This window comes from Anneissia japonica, unplaced genomic scaffold (assembly GCF_011630105.1).
Source record: "Anneissia japonica isolate Jap-2015-1 unplaced genomic scaffold, ASM1163010v1 scaffold288140_len288450_cov173, whole genome shotgun sequence".
Lineage (NCBI taxonomy): Eukaryota > Metazoa > Echinodermata > Crinoidea > Comatulida > Comatulidae > Anneissia > Anneissia japonica.
In genome coordinates, this window is record NW_022730127.1 from 13,096 (window position 1) to 34,614 (window position 21,519).

General features: G+C 35.7%; 1 protein-coding gene across 1 annotated transcript in view; it reads right to left on the reverse strand.

Annotated features, from left to right (window-relative positions):
- Nucleotides 1-14,872: 14,872 nt before the first annotated feature.
- Nucleotides 14,873-21,519, reverse strand: part of LOC117114781 (general transcription factor IIF subunit 1-like) — a 7,639-nt gene continuing 992 nt past the window's right edge. The window contains exons 2-6 of the mRNA XM_033258479.1: nt 20,582-20,728; nt 20,231-20,473; nt 19,878-19,982; nt 19,103-19,294; nt 14,873-17,507 (exon numbers count right to left, since the gene is read on the reverse strand). Of these exons, the coding sequence (XP_033114370.1) occupies nt 16,797-17,507; nt 19,103-19,294; nt 19,878-19,982; nt 20,231-20,473; nt 20,582-20,728 (1,398 nt within the window). The 3' untranslated portion in view covers nt 14,873-16,796. The remainder of the gene's footprint in view (nt 17,508-19,102; nt 19,295-19,877; nt 19,983-20,230; nt 20,474-20,581; nt 20,729-21,519) is intronic.

The window sequence follows — 21,519 nt, forward strand, 5'->3', positions numbered from 1 at the left end:
GGCAGGGCTTCCTGTCTGTGTGTGTGGTGTGATTGAGAGACGCTTAGTGCTTCGCAATTAACTAAAACATACCATACCATTTTTAACGTTATATGTAACCACACACGTACCTTTAAAGATTCGGTGGAATTTTGACTACTACTACTTGCACCACCATACCTGAGATTATTATGTAGGCTATTCATCAGCTTCGACGGAAACTTAATAGGCCTTACTGAGGACTCGTATTTTGTTGTTTTCCACAGAGTTGCACATCCTTAAATTTCTTTAAGCTGTTTACGCTTAATGACACAACCATACAGTACTCTAGGTTCTTACAACATGTATCACAAAAATATGCCTGAAACCGGCTCAGATTTATCATTTGAAGAACTTCTGTCCAACACCATACTTGCAGTGGACCTTTCCGCTAAGCCCCGCCCATTGGATAATTTTGCTAAGGTCCCATAAGGCGACAGTGTTAAAACATACGCGAACACGTGCGTTTGTGGGACAACACGTGGGTTTGTGAGACGCGCGCGTATTCCTAGTGCTGTTCTGATTAGTCAGTTGTTAAGTTTGATTGACACTCCGGAAAGGTCTATTAGTGGAGTGTGTTGTTTACTATTTACATGGACAAACGGCATAGAAGGTAGTTTGTGATTGGCTGAGGGCCTTGCAGCTAAGCCAAACTTCATTGTTAGTCGTCTTCTGATTGGCTATATTTACGTAGCAACTTTTGATTTAAATTCTCATTTTTGGTTACAGTTTCCCCAAACTCACAATTGCCAACAATCAAATTATGTTACAATTTAATAGTATTGACATTTTTGTGCAAAAGTCAGGTAGCCCGGATTGGTGGGTCACAGAATTGAACGTTTTCGATCCTCAACCCACGGTTTATCACCAGGGCTGTCAGAACCGCACCAGCCGCAGCGGCTTTGGCCGGACCACTTTCTCTAAATCCTATTTCAGGCTCTCTCCATACTAATTAGAGATAACTTTTGGGTCTTTAGTGGTCTTTAGCAGCTTTTGTCTCTAATTTCAATCCCTCTATAATTAAAGACTAGTAAAAGTAGTCTTTAAATATCTCTATTTAGAGATGATAATAGTATATAAATGTAAGATTGTTAGAATGGATGTAGGGCCTACAGTTGCTGTATGCTGTTATTAATGCTTAGAATGTTCCCCGGTAGTCACACGTCAGGTCCTGTGCTCGTTCTACCCAAATCACTATTATATTATTACTAACAACCATGTTTCATGCGAAACTATTTTTATTTTTCATGATTATTATTGAGGGCGTGCTCCATTGCTTGGTTCATTCATTGAAGCTTTGCTATTTTCTCTATGGTTGATCCAACATGGCTAGCAGGTACTCTTGCATTGATATTTCCTACCTGGGTCTACCTGGGTATAGAGACGTGAAGCTATCATAGCTTATGTGTCCCTCTTCACATTTCTTTGGGTGCATACGGGGTTGTGGGTGGTTTGACCAGTGTTTTTGTAGACGGTTTTTGAATTGGTTGATTGTAGAGAGTCCACAGTTGAGTTTGGTAAAGCGTTCAGAATTGATTGTTCTAAACGAAAATGCATTTTGTCAAGACTTAGATTTCACATGGACTTTCTGAATTTTCCATTGGTGACCTCTAGTGGATGTACGTTCATTTCTCTTTAAAAATCGCTAAACTGAACCTTATCAAAACCTCGGATAATTTTGAATATGTGCTGCAGCATTTCTGCTCTTTTCCTTCTATGTTAATGTTGGTAGATTCAGATGTCTAATTAGAACTAACTGATAGAAAATCTGTAAATTCTGCTGTTTTATAGTTTTATGTTAATGCTATATACAGAGATGTTTTGGGTAAGTGTTCAAGATTTGAATGCTGTTATTGATTTTATAATAACTTTTAGACTTTTTATGTAATTTACGATAATTTGTACAACATGTGTAAATCTACTAGAATAATGCTATGTACAGCTACTAAAGCCTTTGTTTAGAACATAGAGCTTGGTAATAATCTAGCAGTTTTCCTGATACCAAGTGATAACTATGGTTTGTGAGACAGACTTTATTACACAATTGAGATTATTATGATACATAAGTATTTTCTATACAAGCTGATAATACTATGAGTTTTTTTATGAATATATGTTGAAATTTGATATTTTGTCGACTTAGAATTTGCTAGCTTGGGCGCTCTGCGAAGGCACCTTACCAAGCCATTGTTTCAGAATGCTAATTAATATTCATGAGATCACTTGATACCTTGTAGCTTGTTTAGGAACTGTTCCTGAACAGGCCCTTTAATTGTTTTTGTTAAGCTGTTTATATTGTATTGGTTAATGCCAGTGTAGGTAGAATTTGTATCTTATTGTACATGTATTTAGACTTAATTATTGATATTGTAGGATCTACCATCCAACATACGGATTACATGTATGCTATATGATAACTGATGATATCCTGAGTTTTAGTACTTCTTAAATGGTGTAATCACATCCGGTCAAAGTATTAAGTTTTTTACATGCTTTGTGTATGTTTGTATGTTTGTATTATTATAATAATGTACTGGTTACAATGAATAAGATTAGCATTGCCACTGTAGAGATTATTCATAAGTAATTATTTTACTGATTATTTACTTAACTATACCATATACAATCCATGATTTTAATTAATCAGACGGATTAACTGTACTTTACACAATGTTTGATTCATTGACTGTTGAGTAAATATGTTATCATTTATTAATTTAATAATTTATATATTTTATTTGTATTTAATGAGAGATTCAACTGATGTGTAGAGATTTTAATATCTAATATCTATGTTTATTCAATCTTGACAGAATTGAATGGTGTTCAATAAAACGAACTCTCATACATTAAGATCGCTTGTGATTTCTGCTTTTCTGTCCGTCCACCTCGCCAAACACCGTCCCAATTCAATAAAGAGCACTGATGATACACAAAATATTATCTTATGTTTTGTATTATCTTGATGTATATCTATCGTCATTATCATCTTATATTTTTTTATGCATTAAAATCACTATAGGAATATATTTTAATGTATTATTGATTGAAGGAAACATGTCTAATTGGGTCTGCTAAAACCATGATATTATGTATACATTATACAGCCATTACCATTATAGTTGATATTTTTCTTCCAATTGTTTTAGAATGGATTATAATAAATAATAATTCTGGATTTATATAGCGCCTCACGTTCACACAACCTCTAGACGCTTAACAATAACAGAGAAGAAGAAAAATTAATTAAGTTCAAAATGATTGGTTTGATGATTATCAATAAATGTTATTATTACAATGCTTGGTAATTGGAATCATTTCAAGGCCTGTTACTTTCCTATTCATCCCAAATCCTTTCATTTTTCTTTCCCTTTTTCTTCTTGTCTTTCTTCCTTTCCCTTCAAATGTTCCTGGTCTTTACTTTTATGTTTCCTTATCTTATCTTTCACATTCCTTTCTTAGATTCCTTATCTTTCCTTTCATTTTCTTTCTTATAATTCGTATATGTCTTTCATATTCCATTCTTATATTTCTTATCATTTCTTTTCTTTTCCTTTCTAATGTTTCTATGTCTATCTTTCCTTTCTTTTCTCTTGTCATGTTTCCTTATCTTTCCATTTCCTTATTCATCCTTAGTTTATCTTTCCTTTCCTTTTACTTTCTTATATTTCTTATCTTTCTCTCCATTTACCTTCTTATGATTCCAAATTCATTACTTTCCTTTCCTTTCTTATGTTCCTTATCATTCTTACTGTTATCTTTCTTATGTTTCCTTATCTTTTCTTTCCTTTTCCTTTCTTATGATTCCATATCGTTTCTTTCCTTTTCCTTCCTTATGTTTAACTTACCTTTCATTCAAACAAAATAAAACAAGAAGGAACAATGGATCGGCAGAAGGAATTTAGAGGCAACTTTCAAAACTTTCAGTGAAGAGATGTGTTTTTAGCAGTGATTTGAATGTGAGAACTGAATCAGAATTTTTAATGTGTTCTGGGAGGGCGTTCCACAAAGTGGCTACAATGGAAGAAAAGGCTCGGGAGCCATATGTAGTGGTTTTAGTTTCTTGACTCTAAGAAGATTTAGTGTGGATGAACAGAGAGGGCGTGTAGGGGGGATGTACTGATCAAGAAGTTCAGTCACATACTCTGGAGCAAGATTGTTCTGAGATTTGTAAGTTAAGAGAAGGACTTTATATAATGATCCGCTTTTCGATGGGGAGCCAGTGAAGCTGATGTAGAACTGGGGTTATATGGTCACGGCGCTTTTTCAAAGTAACAAGACGGGCGGCAGAATTTTGAATGAGCTGCAATTTGCAGATTTGAGACTTTGGTAGTCCAGTAAGGAGGCTATTACAATAATCCATCCTTGAAGTTATAAAGGCGTGAACTAGACGGAGGGTGGTCGGGTTGTCCAAAAATTTTCTTTCAAATTTTACGGATCGCAACATGGGAAGACCGACACACAGTGTTGGTGTAGAATTTCATTTGCAGAGTTGAATCAAAAGTAACATCAAGATTACGAACTTCAGATTTAGGTTCAACTAAGAAAAGATTAATGTATAGGCCTACCACACACAAAGTCTTGCGCTCCACTTAATTAGAAAAATACAATTTTCAATGTCCGACTATAGCATTCATTATGGAGCACTGTACACAGAACATCGGCTTTTCATATATTATTTTGATGTCTGTTGTCTGTAGTTTAAATAAAAACTAAAACCACTATATATTTTTAAAGTAGTAGGAATGTTCTGTTTGGTCTGCCAAAACCATGGTCGTTTGTTCTGCCAAAACCATGGTCGTTTGGTCTGCCAAAACCATGGTCTTTTGGTGTCTAATAGAATCCCTATAAAGAAAAGCCGGCACCCAACAGGAATCCCAATTTGGAAAAATCCACATCCGAGAGATCTGTTTAAATGAGTTTTCTTATGACATCTATATATATTTTGCTGTGCATCATGATTGACAGTAACTGCTGGGAGACAATTATTAATAATACAGTATAAAACTTGTAAAAGCATGCAAATATCATCATGAATTTGCGGGAGATGGTTTATTTCGGAAGATTTGTGCTTGTTTGCGGACCAGAATGCGTTCTTCATGCCAATTTCCAGGAGACCCCATTCCGGGACTCTACAGGAGACTTGGGACTCATGGGCACTAAATGTGGTCTTTAGATTTCTCTATTTAGAGGGAAATTCAAAAATAATACATTACATTTTCAAAATGGTTGTACAGTAACTGCACGCTCTTATTTATTCTTAAATAAACATTTCTTGGTAGCTAGACATCAACTTGTCTTCCCATTAAAATATTACTAACATTGCCACAACATTATCGTCATTCAATATACAAAACACTGTACACAAACTATGCATTGGCTAATATTTCTATGTGGTGATATATAACATAACTTATTGTAGAAAAAAAAAATGCATTAAAATCACTATATATTTTATAGTGGTCTGTACATAGAGGGGAAAGTATCAGTTGTGTCCATCAAACCCATGGTCATGAATAGAGGGAATCTTAAGAATTGGAGGGAACAGCTCATGATAAAAGATAGCCATTCAACGGGGGCAGTCGCAGAAATGTGGTTTTTAATTGAAGGTGGTCGTCAGCGGCGTAGCTAGGTGCGAAAGGGCCCCAGTGCAAGATTATTGCCGGGCCCTTTGATGTGATACGGGAAATTTCCTAAATTTCTCAGAAAATTCATAGTAAGAATTGCTTCTTTTACTCCATACTTCTGAAGGCCTAGGCTAGTAGGCTTAATAAATATCAATGATAATCGCTCGTAACTATTTTATTGCATAGGTCTATTCGGTCTCAGCAGCTGTTCTAAACTAAATCAAGAAAATTTGTGGCACAAAAAATTTAACAATTGCAATGGCGGGTCAAGGAATGAGGTAGTGGTGAAAGCCACTTCAGCTTCCCCATGGCTGAAAATGTATGATTATAGCACCTCTAGATGGCCGGAAATGGCACTTTCAGAATTTTAATATAAATCCCATTTTTCCCCATCTTTCCCCCTCCCCCATTTTCGGGGAGAAAAACCACAATTCGTCGGTGAGAAAAAAAATGTATGTGTTTATTTTACATATTAGTAGTCCCCAAAACTGATTAAATAAGCATGTCGAAACCCCTAAATTGTCATTTTCGGGGAACACTATCGAGCGATTTCGAGGGATGCCTAACCACGCCCACTTTTTTCGTAGGGACATCGCCCCTTCCCCACCACCCCCGTTCGGGGACCTTGGACCCCACGTCGATCAAATCCCCACCACTGCGTGTGTAATATGGCCGTGTGCAATATGGCTCATGTGCACTACACTCTTCGGAAAAGAGTAGGGTATTGTCTCCCGGTGTACTGCTCAATCACCACCAGAAGGACCCCACAGGATATAAGTCTTCTTCAGCGTTTCATGGGTTATTCTTGCTGTTTACACCGAATAAAGCCATCCATCCATCTAATTAAAATTTAAACCCTTAAATTAAAAGTGAAGACATTAATTTTTTTAAATTACGCATTTGCTGAGGAGCCATTTTTTCTACCATGGTATAAAAAACGTGTAGCACCCCACCACCCGTCTACAACCATTCTTATTAAAGTGGCCGTACCACTTGCAAAACGCTTCCGACAGCAATGCAGACGTCGGTAAAGCTCATTTCCAGCCATCTAGGAATCGAAAATTTCCCTGGGGAGAACCCCGTGACCCCCTTTCTTATTGAGATTTGTCGATTCATGGAAAAAAGAATACGTATGCAACTATTGATTTTTTTAAATGTATGTATACACTTATTAAGGCCTACTTACTGTAATAAGAATGAGGAAAATTTACCTGACCGCTTTTAAGAAGGGAAAACCTTGAATTTTGAAGAACTTAGTAGTCATTAAAAGACACTAAGTCGGGAAAGCCCATTTCCCGCCATTTAGTCCTTTTCAAGAGGAGAAAGCCTTCAATTTTGAAGAACTTAAAAGTCATTTAAAGACACCTCAGAAGTCGGGAAAGCCCATTTTCCGCCATCTGGAATCAAAATTTTCCCGGGCGAGAACCCCTCTCCCTTTCTCTTCGGGGTTTATCGATTCACGGGAAAAAAGAATACGTTTGCAGCTACATGTTTCTTTCATGTATGTATACACACATAACATCCTATTTACTGTAATAAGAATGAGAATGTTTATCTGACCGTTTTCAAGAGGTGGGGGACTTTTTTGAAGGACTAAGTCATTAAAATATACCTAGCTCAAAAGTCGGGAAAGCTATCTTCCAGCCTAACGAATTGATCGCAGTCTCTACACCCTGTCTCTTATACACATCTAGATGTGTATAAGAGACAGAACACCAACTTTGAGATCTGATCCAGCGGGCCGCCATTGATGCGCGGTAGATATTGCATCTTTATATCTCCGATCTTGTTCAAAAATTCACGGACTAGTGCTGTACTCTCTGTAAGAATTTCGTAGGACGCGTTAAGAATGACAAAACATTTTCTGTATCTACTGAAACCGAGCCGCATAGCTTGTGTTCCATTATTTGCATTCACGCCTACGCAGAATGCAAGATGGTAATCAGAAAACGGACACTATTGTTTTTAGTACGTGTGTGAATATGCTAATTGTTCATTTGCATAATTGATATTTCACTAATCATTAAATTTACGATAGTTACCACGATGACTAAAGTTTGGCAAATCTGATTGGTTTCAAACCTGGCAAAATGTAAAATGGTAATAAGAAGACGGACCCAATTGTTATGGTACGTGTGTGAATATGCTAATTCATCATTTGCATAATTAATATTTCACTAATCATTAAATTTACGCTAAATACTATCATAATTCCCAAAGAAAATTTCTAATTTAGGTGAAATTGTAATATTTGTTCATGTTGTGGTTGTTGCTGTTGTAGTAAATTTTTGTTACCAAAGAGAAAGACGAAGAAAAGGGCATTAACAGATACATCTTACGGTCAGAAGACAACACAGATAACGTAACGAACGACTCTGTGAATACAGGCGCACCAGTGAATACATGTTATACAAATGAACCAAGGCTTGATGAAGAAGGAACGCTGGGCGAAGACAGTGAATGTCATGTTAGTGTACCACACACATACACTAAGCGCCGTGCCTACACTGCTAGACTACCAAAGAGTCCAAGAGCTGAAGCCAGTATGATAGTGTGCGAACCATCAAACGCAGTACTGAATCAGAAACTGGACCTTATTCTTAATAATTAAAAAAAAATAGAAGAAAGACTAGAATCTGTTGAAAACCGTTTGAAAATTATAAAAAATAGTAACAAAAAAACAAAAGAAGGAAGTGAAAAAATTACAAGATAAAGTAGCAGTTTTGGAGAAGGAAAATGTGGAATTTCAAAGAGCCATGGAGTTCAACAATGATGAAATAAAGAAAATATATGATTAAGCTACTGCAACTAAACAGGAAACTTATGAAAAAAGCATAAAACCATTGGAGGAAAAAAATCGACGACATGGAAAATAGAATGAGAAGAGATAACATCATAATACACAACATCCCAGAGGAATACCATAGAAATGCAAGTTGTGAATCGCTTGTCAAACATTTTCTCAATGATCATATGAAAATGGAAGGAGCTGAGTGTATTGAGATTGATCGAGCTCACAGAACCCCTGGTCAGTCAAGAAAGGATAACAGACCCAGGATAAAGTTTATCCTGAAAAAGGCAGGAAAGCTCCTGAAGGATAACCCGATTGGCAAAAGCAAAATTTACATAACAGATGATGTCTCAAAATACGCCAGGAAAAAAAGAGAAAATTTGAAAGAGAAACACCTAGGATTTTCAGGGAAAGAGAAGATGTTGAGCTTGCATACATACCATGGAGTTTGCCTCCAAGCATCAGATATAAAACCACAAATGGCAAGTTTAGGTCTTTTATCCCCGATATTTAAACGTGTATGGAGCTTACACGAATCAAAAAAGGAGCTAAATTTTCTAATTTAAGCAGAAAGTCAGTTTTTGTTGACTGATCTAGAGGAAACTAAACTATATCAATGTATGTTTTTTATGTTTTTTGTCTTTGTACAGCATTGGGATTTTTTAAGATTAACGTTTTTATTTATGATATTGCAGCCGTTCAAAGTTTGAATTCGCTCTCTTATATTTCTATTTATAAAAGTAAAAAATATTTCCACTTTTATTAATTCCATTGTTTCCAAAATTATATTGCAAAATGTTTAGCTTCAAAAAGGTGAACACAAGAATAATTCACCATGACTACCAGTTTAACGGAAGGAAGACATACCAAAAAAGTGAGGATGCTTCTATCAATCGAATAAAGCAATTATCTACAAATCTCCCAATCTTCTTTATGATAATTATGTACTTGTATACTATAATTATGGCACACATCATTTCATTGAATTTTAACTATGGATCGAAATAGGTATGTTACTATTGCATCATTTAACTGCAGGGGTTTGGCAAGTTTCCCTAAAAGGAAAGATGTCTTTCATTATCTAAGAAGTAAACAATTTAATATTTTTTGTCTTCAAGATGTTCATTTTACCAAGGATATTGAAAGCCAAATTAAAAATGAATGGGGGTTTGATTCATACTTTAGTTCATTTAAAGGAAACTCAAGAGGAGTAGGTATACTCTTTAACACGGGCTTCCATTATAAAGTTAAAAAATGTCAAAACTGACGATAATGGAAATCTTATGATACTTGATGTTGAAATTGCTGGGCATAAATTCCAAGTCGATTAACCCGTATGGTACAAATATAAACTCCCCACAATTCCAAGAAAATATTGAGCATTTAGATAATACAAATACTATAATGTGTGGAGATTGGAATTTAGTTCTTAATCCCCATATTGACAGTTTTAATTACGTGAATATCAATAACCCACAAGCAAGAACGCAAGTGATTGACCTGTGTAGTACAGAGGGGTTAATTGATCCATGGCGTATACCGTAATTAATCCGGAGACAACATACTATTATTAAACGAGCGCGCTTAGACTTTTTTTCCCTAAAACCCCCGAACTGCTATCCCAAGTGAAAAAATGCGACATATTGACGGGATATAGATCAGATCACTCAATTGTAACAATGCAGTTAGACTTACAGAATATGGAAAAAGGTCAAAGCTACTGGAAATTTAATAACACCCTCCTTCGTGATACAGAATATATAAAATGTGTTAGAGAAGCAATAGAAAAAACTAAACTCCCGTACATCGCAAACGTATATAACATTCACAAGCTCGAAAATATTCCTCTTGATGAATATAAATTTAAAGTAAATGACCAGTTATTTCTTGAAGTATTATTTTTTTCAATCAAATTGGCATTTTTTTTTTAAAAAGATCTCCAAACTACGCATATGACATCGGAAAACTATCGGTAACACAAAGACATGGAGTAATAACTCTATTAAAAAAATGCGAAAAGCCAAGACATTAATTATCCAATTGGAGGCCAATTTCTTTATTAAACGTGTCGTATAAACTTGGCTCCTCATGTATTGCTGAGAGGATGAAATCCGTTCTCCCCAAAATAATAAACGAACAACACAGAGGCTTAATTTATGGGTGGTCGATATATTGGGGAAAACATAAGACTTATCTCAGACATTTTAAATATCACCAAAAACAAAAATATTGGGGGTATGTTAATATCAATTGATTTCCAAAAGGCGTTCGATAGTGTGTCACATTCTTTTATTTTTAAAACACTAAAGCAATTTAAATTTGGAGTGTCCCTTCAGAAGTTGGTTAATGTATTTTACAGATTCGCAATCCTCAGTTCAAATAAATGGTTTTATATCGGAAGCTTTTAAGATTGAGGGTGGAAGTTTACAGGGAAATGGACTAAGCCCATACCTCTTTTTACTTTGCATGCAAGTTTTTTGGTATGATGGTTAGACAGAACAAATGTTTAAAATGTATTGTTATCAATAATAAAGAGTACAAGCTCTCCCAATATGCTGATGATAATAACATCTTTACTGATGGATCTGAAAAGTCAATGTATGAATTGTTCTCTATATTAAATACATTCTCAAGTCTTTCTGGATTAAATATGAATGTTTAAAAAACAAATGTATTATGGATAGGATCCTTTAGACTCAGAGTGGATAAAATATGTAAAGGTATTAAGGTTAACTGGATTTTTTCAAACAACTTTTTTAAAATCTTGGAAATAGATTTCTGTGTATCAGAGGAAAAATGGCAGCTGAGAATTATAAACAGGTTCTGATAAAAATAATAATAAAAAAAAAGAATTGCGTTTATGGGCACAACGGGATATTACAGTTTTGGGTAAGATCATGGTACTTAAGTCTTTGATATCTTCAAAACTGGTATATTTATTTTTAACTCTTCCTAACCCTCCAGCAGACTACGTTGAAGAATTAAATCAAATGTTTTTTAGCTTTGTCTGGAAAGGTGTAGATAAAGTTTCTAGAAATCAGTTAATTACGATAAAGGAGGGCTACGTATGATAAATGTTACATGCCAAATGAATGCTTTAAAATCATATGGATTAAACGCTACTTCAATTCGAAAAGCGCAGAATGGTGCCTTCTATTAAATTACCTGTTAGGTATTACAGATGCAACAGATGTAGAGGGAAGGTCCATGGAATTAACAAACCCATTAAAGAAATTAAAATTTCCAAACACTTTTTGGATAGATGTTTAATCAGCCTGGTCGAATTATTTTAATTTAATGGCCCCTGAAAAACACAATTCGGATGATATATTAAGGCAATCATTATGGTACAATGATAAGATTAGAATTGAACAAAAAGTTGTGTGTTATAAACCTTGGAAAAGTAAGAGTAAACTGTATGTTAATGATTTAGTTAAAGAAAATGGAACATTCCTTTCTGGTAGAGAATTTGGGATATGTATAAAATAGAATCCAATCTAACTAAATATTATGGAATGATTGATTGTATTCAACGTAATTTTAAGAAGAATGAATTTCATCGTAAATTGCCAAACAAGAAAAATGCTTGTAAATTAAAATTAAAGCAAGGCACAAGACAGGTATATAATAAGCTTGTGTTGGAAAATAATTTTAAAGAATCTTATAAACTGAAATGGCAAGTTATCATGCAAAAACGAATATGACCAATAGGATTGGACTTTGATTTAAAATATACCTTTTAAATGCACACAAGATACCAAATTAAGATGGTTGCAATACCGAGTAATTCATAAATTTATCGGTGTAAATTCTTTTCTTTACAAAATTGGTATAAAAGACAGTGATAAATGTACATTTTGTAATGTTGGAAGGAAAGCATAGAACATCTTTTTTTACTTTTGCCATGCATCAATAGAGTTTTGGACCAAAATAGCACGATGGATAAAACAAAACTAATTGCAACTTAATTATTGATAAAGTCCAAAAATGCACGCAATTTAGTCATCTATACAAAAGAAAAATACAAGGGAAGCCACTGGAGGTCAAAGTGGCGAAAAGTGAACACAAGTTATACAACTCAACTTAAAACACCAAATAATTTACTAATAATTTTTCTGGGTGCTGGAACTGTTCGACCTACGTCTTTCATGCAGCAAAACAAACTTGGCTGTGTTTGTAATACCCAAGGCAAAAGCATAAGCGTAGGAATTGGGGCTGGACGATTTGAAACAAAGTACAGTATGGCTACGGGAAAATGCCACAAATTCACATGCCCAAATTATTACGCTATTGGAATATCCAAAACAAACCACTTAAAATTAAAACATGTATTTTATTCTATATCTATCGGTTGAACACGATGAAACCCTTATACGACACTTAATAGTACATAATTAAAAGTGTTTCTCCAGCCAAAAATCAAATATTTTGAAAGATTTTTGTTTGGAAATGGACTAGGCCTGTGACAGGAAAAACCTTCTCCGGTAAAGAGAAACAATTTCTGTGCATGCCCAATACCCACAAGACGGTTGGTACTATAACTGGGGCGAATTATCTGGCAGAGGGAAGCCACCGTCATTTTAGTTTTAAGCTGAGGGGCCAAATTTACGAGAGGGGAAATCCATAAGACAATGGACGTCACGCCACTACTCGGGTTCATGTTCCGTTTTCAACCACGGTGCATGGGCTCTGGTAATTATCAAGAAATACATCGACGAAACCATAAAAATGCAAAAGTACTGAAATTATTCTTCCATTAGACCCCATTGGCCGTGTTCCAGACACTGTTTGCCTGTGCTCGCAGATGTTTTCGTTTGCTTTGACTTCCATAATTGGGAATAGAAAACCGCTTAAAATTAATCTTCCATAACATTGGAACCGCTAATAATTTTGTCGGACCCTTCAGCACAGGGACCTCGGTAGAAGGCCTCGGGGGGTCCCTCGTCAAAAGTCAATGATTGATTTAGTGCTCGTAATTATTCATTCTTCACTCTTTAATCCACTTCTTGTTGTTGAGGCTTCTCACTTTCGTCGAAAAAAAGCCTTGACGTCACACTGTCCTGAACTAGAAAGCTGGGATATTAACTTCAGATTTTTTTGACAAAAATGCCCAGCCCTTCCTCGCGAATTGTCCCCCTCCTCTATGCAAGTCCTCTCCTAATGGACAGAAAGTCGTCTAATGCATAAAAACAACTTATAACAAGGAAACATTATAGAGAGAAGACGTGGTCACTCTCGAAGGCAAGATATGTTAGATGTTTGGAGAAACATTGAGCGAAGTTTCCACTGCTTACTTACAAGCAACAAGTATTAACAAACGTATTAACAAGAATACATTCAGTCTGACTTGGAATATATCAACTTAAGCCGGGCATCTCAGTGTGTCGTACGACCGACGTCCGACGACTCTAACTCCGTTCCTGGGAGCGCTAGACTTGCCACAAGTCTCTTGTTTTTTTTTAAATATTATTTTTCTCATTCTGGACAGCACCACCAACGAAAAAGTTAATTTAGAGACGGAATAAAAAAAAAATAACAATACTTTTATAAGAAGCATACAAATAATAAAAATAATCCGAAAAAAAATAAATCGAGTATGGGACGCCAATTAAATTAGGTATGGCTCGCACTAAATGGAATAAAGAGTAAGTAACCCAAAATTAGGCCCTATGTGAGCGCTAGACAACGCGACGAAGTCTGCTGACTGTCGGTGGTATGCAGTCTCAACGGATCGTCATTAAAATTGACCCGTTGCTCGTACGTCGGGGCGCTGCGTTCGCCATAGAATCTCGTTGGCCGACGACCGTCAGACGCAGTGAGAGCCCTGCTTGAATTATTCTATTGTAAATTTGTATAATTTCAACTTTTAAAATCACTTATTACATAATCACCCATAGCAAAAACAATGTATTTTTATTGAATAAGTTTCCATTACCGTATACAAATGCATTGATATATTATTTTGCAACATATTTGCACAAACCTAGAAATGGGCCTGACTAAATAAACACTATTATTTCAGAATGCGTTGCTATTTGATTCTATAAAATTATAGGAATATCTTCCTTTACTTCATTACGAATACACCACGTTACAAACAGGGACGAGAGAATTCATCCTGGTCACAATAATATCATTCAAATATAACTGCGTGTCAAGTAGTGGATAGTATCGTCCTGTCTGATAAGCAGTCAGGCAGAAAGAAACAACTACTTATAGGCTACGTTTAACTTTGCCGGGCATTCAGACTAGCGGGTTTAGCCAGGCGAGAATTTGCATAATAATAACCGTAACCAGGAAACGTGTTTCAAAACATTGCTCGCGAAACGTACGCTCGCTCACAGCGTACGTAATTGAATGCTGATTGGTCATTTCGTCACCCGAAGTCAATGCAAGACCCCCCGCAACGATTAAAGGCCGGCTTAGAAAAGTTAAACACGGTGGCGCACCAGGCCTAGTTACTATAGGAACACAGCCCGGCTTGAGATAAGCCACCTAGTTCAGACTGGCAGGTGGATAAACCCGGTAAGTTGAGCCGGGTTTATCCACCTAGTCTGAACTAAGCCATAACCGAGTTTTAATTTTCTAACGACATACATTTTAGAAGTTGATTTTGCTTTTTAAAATGACGTGCGATATCAGTGAATACTGTAACTTGATATCTTGTTTCTTGCATTAACTTTTGAATAGGCTAATTTGTAGTTTGATCTGCACATTCCGTATCCAAGGTCAATCTCCATAAACATATGTAGTGTGTACTGTATGTTTTGCTTATGTCGACTGAATTTGACATGCACGGTTCAAAATACGAATTGGCTTATTACTTTATTACTAGGGAGCTTTCGATTTGTGCGACGATGCGACGCTGGAACGGAATCACTCATGCGTGACCGTCCTACCTGGCGCCCTACGTTCTCTGTTTGGCCAAATTGCGTTCCAGAATCTACTCGATGAGAGGTGACCTAAACGTTCTTTCATGCGCAGAGGACTTTTAGTGACGTCATTACGTTCTAGCCCTACCGTCGTCGTGCAATCGAAAGTTCCCTACTAAACATGTCAGTATATACAAACTTAAATGTGTTGGATTGTCAATAACAATAATCATAAGTTAAATAAATCCTAAAAATGTCTAGGAACTAAGTACATGTTTTTCTAAAACTATTGGAACAACGAGTGAGAAAATATATGTATATTACAATATCAAATATATATTTTTAATGCCTTGTGGTAATGGTGGGGTGGGGGGAAAGACAAAATGTTTATTGCAATAAACTATGCCTACTAGTAGTGGATATGATATAGGAATTCGAATATTACAAGATCATCGTCATTGAATTAAAATTCAAGCACTGCTCTAAAGGCAGCCACAGAACCAGGTGCAAACATCAAAAGTCGAAAAAAAAAGGATTGAGACATTTCTTATTCAAAACTCAAGACATTTACAAGGATCAGGTTAAAACATTTCTTCCCGGAATGCGACAAAATACCTGGATCTGTTTCCGCCCTTGATATAATTTTTTTATACTGCATAATGGAATATTATATTTACAAATGTTGCATAAGTCAGAAAAAGGAGGCCTATGATACAAATACAAGTCATTTTAAATTCAGATTAGCACCGAAATGTGCTAAATGTCGCCACGGTGGGTACTTCTGTCAGAAGTAGGCCTACAGTAATGACATAATTTACTATTATTATTATTATTATTATTATTATTATTATTATTATTATTATTATTATTATTATTATTATTTATTATTCCTTCATTAGCACCCTGTGTGTAAATGCTGGCAACCTAATATACTTTTGAGAGATACAACATCCCAGCAAACACAAACAGTTCGCAAACGTTATGATTAATATGTCAGAAAATGACATTAATACAACGTTGCGGCAAAGTTGCAGTTTTATTTAGTTGTAAAAGTAAATTATAAATAACTATTCACGGTTCTACACAAATATTTTTGTAAACCAGATTGTAACATTATAAAAACGTAAAACCGTTAGCTGGGGTTATACTGTGCTAAGCAAACAACTCCTAAAGGAGGCCGGTGTTAGAAGGACTTCGGACCCGTGAATTTGCTGCATAATTCTCCAGCTTACGTTAACTAAAACGTTCCTATTGAATTCGGCTCTCTCACTTACAATTTCACCTGAAACAGCGACATGACGCGATCATTGCGTACTCAAAATTTTGCGGCACATCCATTTCAGTAGGCCTACACTTCTTCATGTAGGCCTAGTATTTTTATATCAAAACTACAGTTGATAGAATTTAAAATTTGTTTGTTAGCGTCACATTTTCAGATTTTGTTAGTGCTCATCGCCTCATTCAGTTCCGTTCGTTCAATTCTTTCTTTTATGTATTATTCAGTTCATCTTGCGCCTTAGTCAGTTGAGTAATAGCATCCTCTATGTCGGCGAGTGCAAATTTTGCATTTCTCTCGATTGCATGCATCGTCTCTAAGTATTTGTCCTTCCCACCTAAATCCTTGATGGCATTCCGCAAAGCTTTAGCTTTTATGATAAGTTTTTCACTTGATTGTGTTACAGCATCAACCATCTTGACAGCTTCTCTTAAATCTGTCGGCGTTTTGGGGCTAACAATCGGCTTGCTTCCTTTACTCGCTACTGGGGAATGGAGTGGTGAAAGTTTTGAGACCATCCTAGGCGACCCTTGCACTATTAAAGAGTTAGGCCTATCACGGGGCCTGTCGACCTTAAGACCTGGTTTTGGTTTCTTTAAAGGGGCTTGTACAGGTGGTTTTTTAGTAGATTTTCTGTCTGAATCACCTGCACTACCAGAAAAACTCTTTATGAAAGAATTACTTAATCTTCGTACAAAAGAAGGTCCTCGTTTAAGTTCCAAGTCATTATCCGTAACCTCTTTCGTGTCGTCGTCATCATTAGTTTCTTGATTTTGTGCATGCCCATTGCTTGTAGTTTTGTCATCTGATTCATCGGTTTCTTCTTTTCGACTCTCAAGACGTTTCTGAGCCGCCTCTTTTGCTAAGTTTGAGGTTAGTGAAGCTATTCCTAGTGGTGGAGTGTTCATGCGTTTCGGAAAGTGCTACAAAGAAAAGAAAAAAATTATATATATATCGTGTTCAGAATTAGTTTACATTAAATGTGAACTGACCTGCTAAGTCACATTCTCTTATTTGATGAATGTGGATAATGTCCCAAAACCAGGAAACTGATAGGAGATGCAATTACAACGTTATTGACCAAAACCCCTAAGTATATTAAACGATCCACCTACCTTCTCATAATTTATCATAATTTTAGTATGAATTGCTATTATGAAGGCAACCGCCTATAGTAGACATTTCTGTTTTGGCAGTGAACAAGTGTAGTTTTCGTAAGTATAAGCCTATTGCTGGAACCTGGTTAGATTATTTGAAAACCATGCAATCATTTTAATAAGTCTTCGAACGTTTAAAAGAAACCCGAAGTAAATTATTTGTTAAGTTGGCCTCTATCCTCTGGCGAATTTCAGTTTTTAACTTTTTAAATGGAATTTTAAAAATCTAACAAACTTGTTGAATGCACCAACGTCCGGTAAAAAATGTATAATGTATGGCAGAATTAAATAAGCGCCCCTCGATTACTAAAAAATAAATCATACAGTACAGTACAATACATCACCAATTTAATTTTCTGTATCAACTATTCGTATCTATATTAGTATTGTCGGTCGGTCAGTCCATCTATCCATCTGTCGGTCTAACAGTCTCCATAAGTTTAACATGCTTTTTTTCAGTTTTGATGCATCTTTAAAATCTCGTTCTTGTTTTATTGGTAGGCCTACCCATTTTTGGATTTAGAATTACAGTATTTAATATCTAAAAATTAAAATACTTTATGACCATTTTCAGTCAACAAAAATAAACTGACCTCATCACTCTCTTATCTAAGCAAGAAACCCTGCAATGATCCTACTAATCTGAATTGGTAGATGGACAACACGCAACCACCAACACCAACACCACCACCACAAATTTCATCTGCTGTTGTGTAAATACCCCCAACATTCTTGTTATGAGCCATGCTCTCTCGACGATTTCCTTTTCTTCAACAAAACCATTCGTTTATTTTCGATAAAAAAAAAATGCCCCTTGAATTTTCCAACTTGCCATAAGAAACCCTTTAATTTTCATCTATTTGCACAAGCGCCCCCTCAATTTCCACTCTATTTCCATAAGCGCCCCGTTTGAATAAACGCCTCTGAAAAAGATCCAAAAATATTTTAAGCGCTCGGGCGCTTATTCGCGCGAGTACAGTATATTGTTAACGAAGCTGTCTCTTATACACATCTAGATGTGTATAAGAGACAGTATATGAAAGGTGTATAGGCCTATATACTGCATGCGATTTTACTGTACTATATATCATCATGATTTACTTAATGGAATTATAGACATGATTTCGAAACATAAGATTATTATACGTATTGTTGCTCTATATGAGTTTTACATTGCATTTGCTGATGAAAAATGGAAATTAAAAATTAAAATTGTTATTCTATGTTTTACTATTAAAATCCTGAGATATTGTAGTTTGAATTAACAGGAAATGTACGCGCTTGTTTATTCGTTGCTGCGCGCCATACCGGTACGTCACAAAAGCAAGAAAAAAAACCCCTTAGCTTCAGTGATGACATACCTCTTGCTTCAGGTCAGTGACCATTGGTTTCTCGGTCTCCGCATCCTCTTTGTCTAATTCTTCATCTGTTCCACTGGAATAGTGCCCATCATCAGCAGATGTCACTCCCTCATTGTCCTCAGGAGCGGCGTTTGGTTCATCTTTCATTTCCTCTGTATCATCATTATCACCATCATGAGATTTTGCATCAGACTAGAGAGAGGAATGCACTTGTCAGTGGGAACGAAAGTTTTAGAAGAATGATGATACGGTGATGATGATAATGATGAAAATGATAATGGTGGCGGTGTCGATGATGGTGATGATTAAATTACACATCATCATCACCATCATATCACCACCTGCTCATTTTGGTGGTGATGTCATGATGATAATGATTATGATGAAAACCGTGATGATAATGATGATGATGGTGATGATGATGATGATGATGATGATAATGATGATGATAATAATGAAGATAATAATAATGATGATGGTGTTTGCGATGAAAAAGAAGATGATAATGATGATGATAATGGTGGTGGTGAACATGGACATGATGATGGTGGTAATGATGATGGTGGTAATGATGATGTGATTGTGATGATGATGGTGGTGGTGAAGATGGTGATGATTTTGATGACGGTGATGATCATTATGACAATGATGCCAATGATGATGATGATGTTGATTATAATGATTTAGATATTGATAATGGTCATTTAAAGATGATGGTGACTTTAATTCGATAGGAGATCGCAGTGATTATGAGATATTAGAGCTGCCGGTTTACCTCCTCTGCCTTTTTCCTGGTAGGAGCTCTCCTTCCCGGTCCTTTTGGTCGGTCTTTAGCTAGACGACTTTCAAATACCTCCGTCTCCAGTGTATAATCGTCAAACTGAAATTAATAACTTGTTATATGTATTTTGTTCTATAAAATCATAAAATACCATATTTTAGTTGAGCAGGCTACATCTTGATTATTATTAAATTCAAATTTACTTCTTTACAATTTTTTTGACGAATTTAATGACAGCGTCACAGACTTAAGGACAAACACATCCAAGCCAATGCTAAGGTTCCTAGAGAGGATGTAGGATCGGTACTCAACTAAAGAACTTGAACAATGTTTTATTATCCACAAACCTGGACTGTAACAGGTCTGGTTTTCAAAGGGTTTTGCTTTCGTATAGCTTCATTTATATGATGAAGCCATTTCTCGTGCGTCTTGGGGTCGTCGCAAGCGAACAGCCATTCCTGATTATTGTCATCTTGTGGTTGAACGACTATTACGTATTTCTTTTTTAGTTGCTTGTTATTTACTGGTCCACAACTTTTGAAATCTTGTAAGTTTATGGCTCCACAGTATTTATTTTTGCCTTTTGAACTCTGTTTAGGAAGACAAAGTAAGAGTTTAATTAAATATGATCAATTTTCAGAATAAAAATCATGAAAAAATAAATAAAAAGCATAAAAAAAATATTTACTGCAACTAACCTGTTTATCGTAAAGGTAGATATGTGAAAAACTAATAACCACAAATCGTTTCTTCCATTTTCCACGATGTCCACTGGACATAAGCAATACGGTCAACTGGCCACTGTATAGTTTGTTTGTGATGTCCTCGACAGGAGGAAGACTTCCCTAATAAGATACAGAAACATTAATTCAGTTATTTACGATATATAATATATGAATGAATGGATGAATTCGGAGTAAACACCAAACACACCAAAGAAGACTGAGGTCCCTCTGGTGGTGGTTGGGAAGTAGCCTACACTGGGAGACAATCCCCTACTCTTTTCCGAAGAGTGTACAGTAAGCCTACAGTGTTCTTTGGTGCAATAACACCATGTACTGTGAAAGATCCGAAAGATTGTGCGCTATCGTAACTTGAATTTAAGCCATCCGACTGTCACTGAAAGGGGAGCAACATGGAAATTGAACCAGGGGCCTAGAGATATCCACAGTTCAGCACACACACAATGGCTAAGCTCTATTCATTTCTTCTTTCTTTATTCAATTTATTGCAACTTACAACAACAGATAAAAAGGGAAGTAAAAGAACCGGGTTACACAGACTCAAGGTCCAAACAAAGGGAAAACGCCCACTGACATAAAACATCAAGACATCAGAAATACATATAAAACTCTCATATATAAATACAATATTAATTTTTTTTTTGAATAAAATAGAAAAAATTGGAAAACCAAAAACAGGCCACAGTCATATATATACATGTATTTGTATTGGCTGCATACGAACGGTGAAATAAATATGAAATATTCAAATGTTTATTAGTGTATTTATACATACATCTAATCGGCCTTTATTGGCTGGTAATCAGTTCAAGGATGTTTTTAGTAAATAAATCTTCGAACATTTAATGTTCCTATTGTATTTATTGGTCATTTTACTCGAATCCACCTATTAC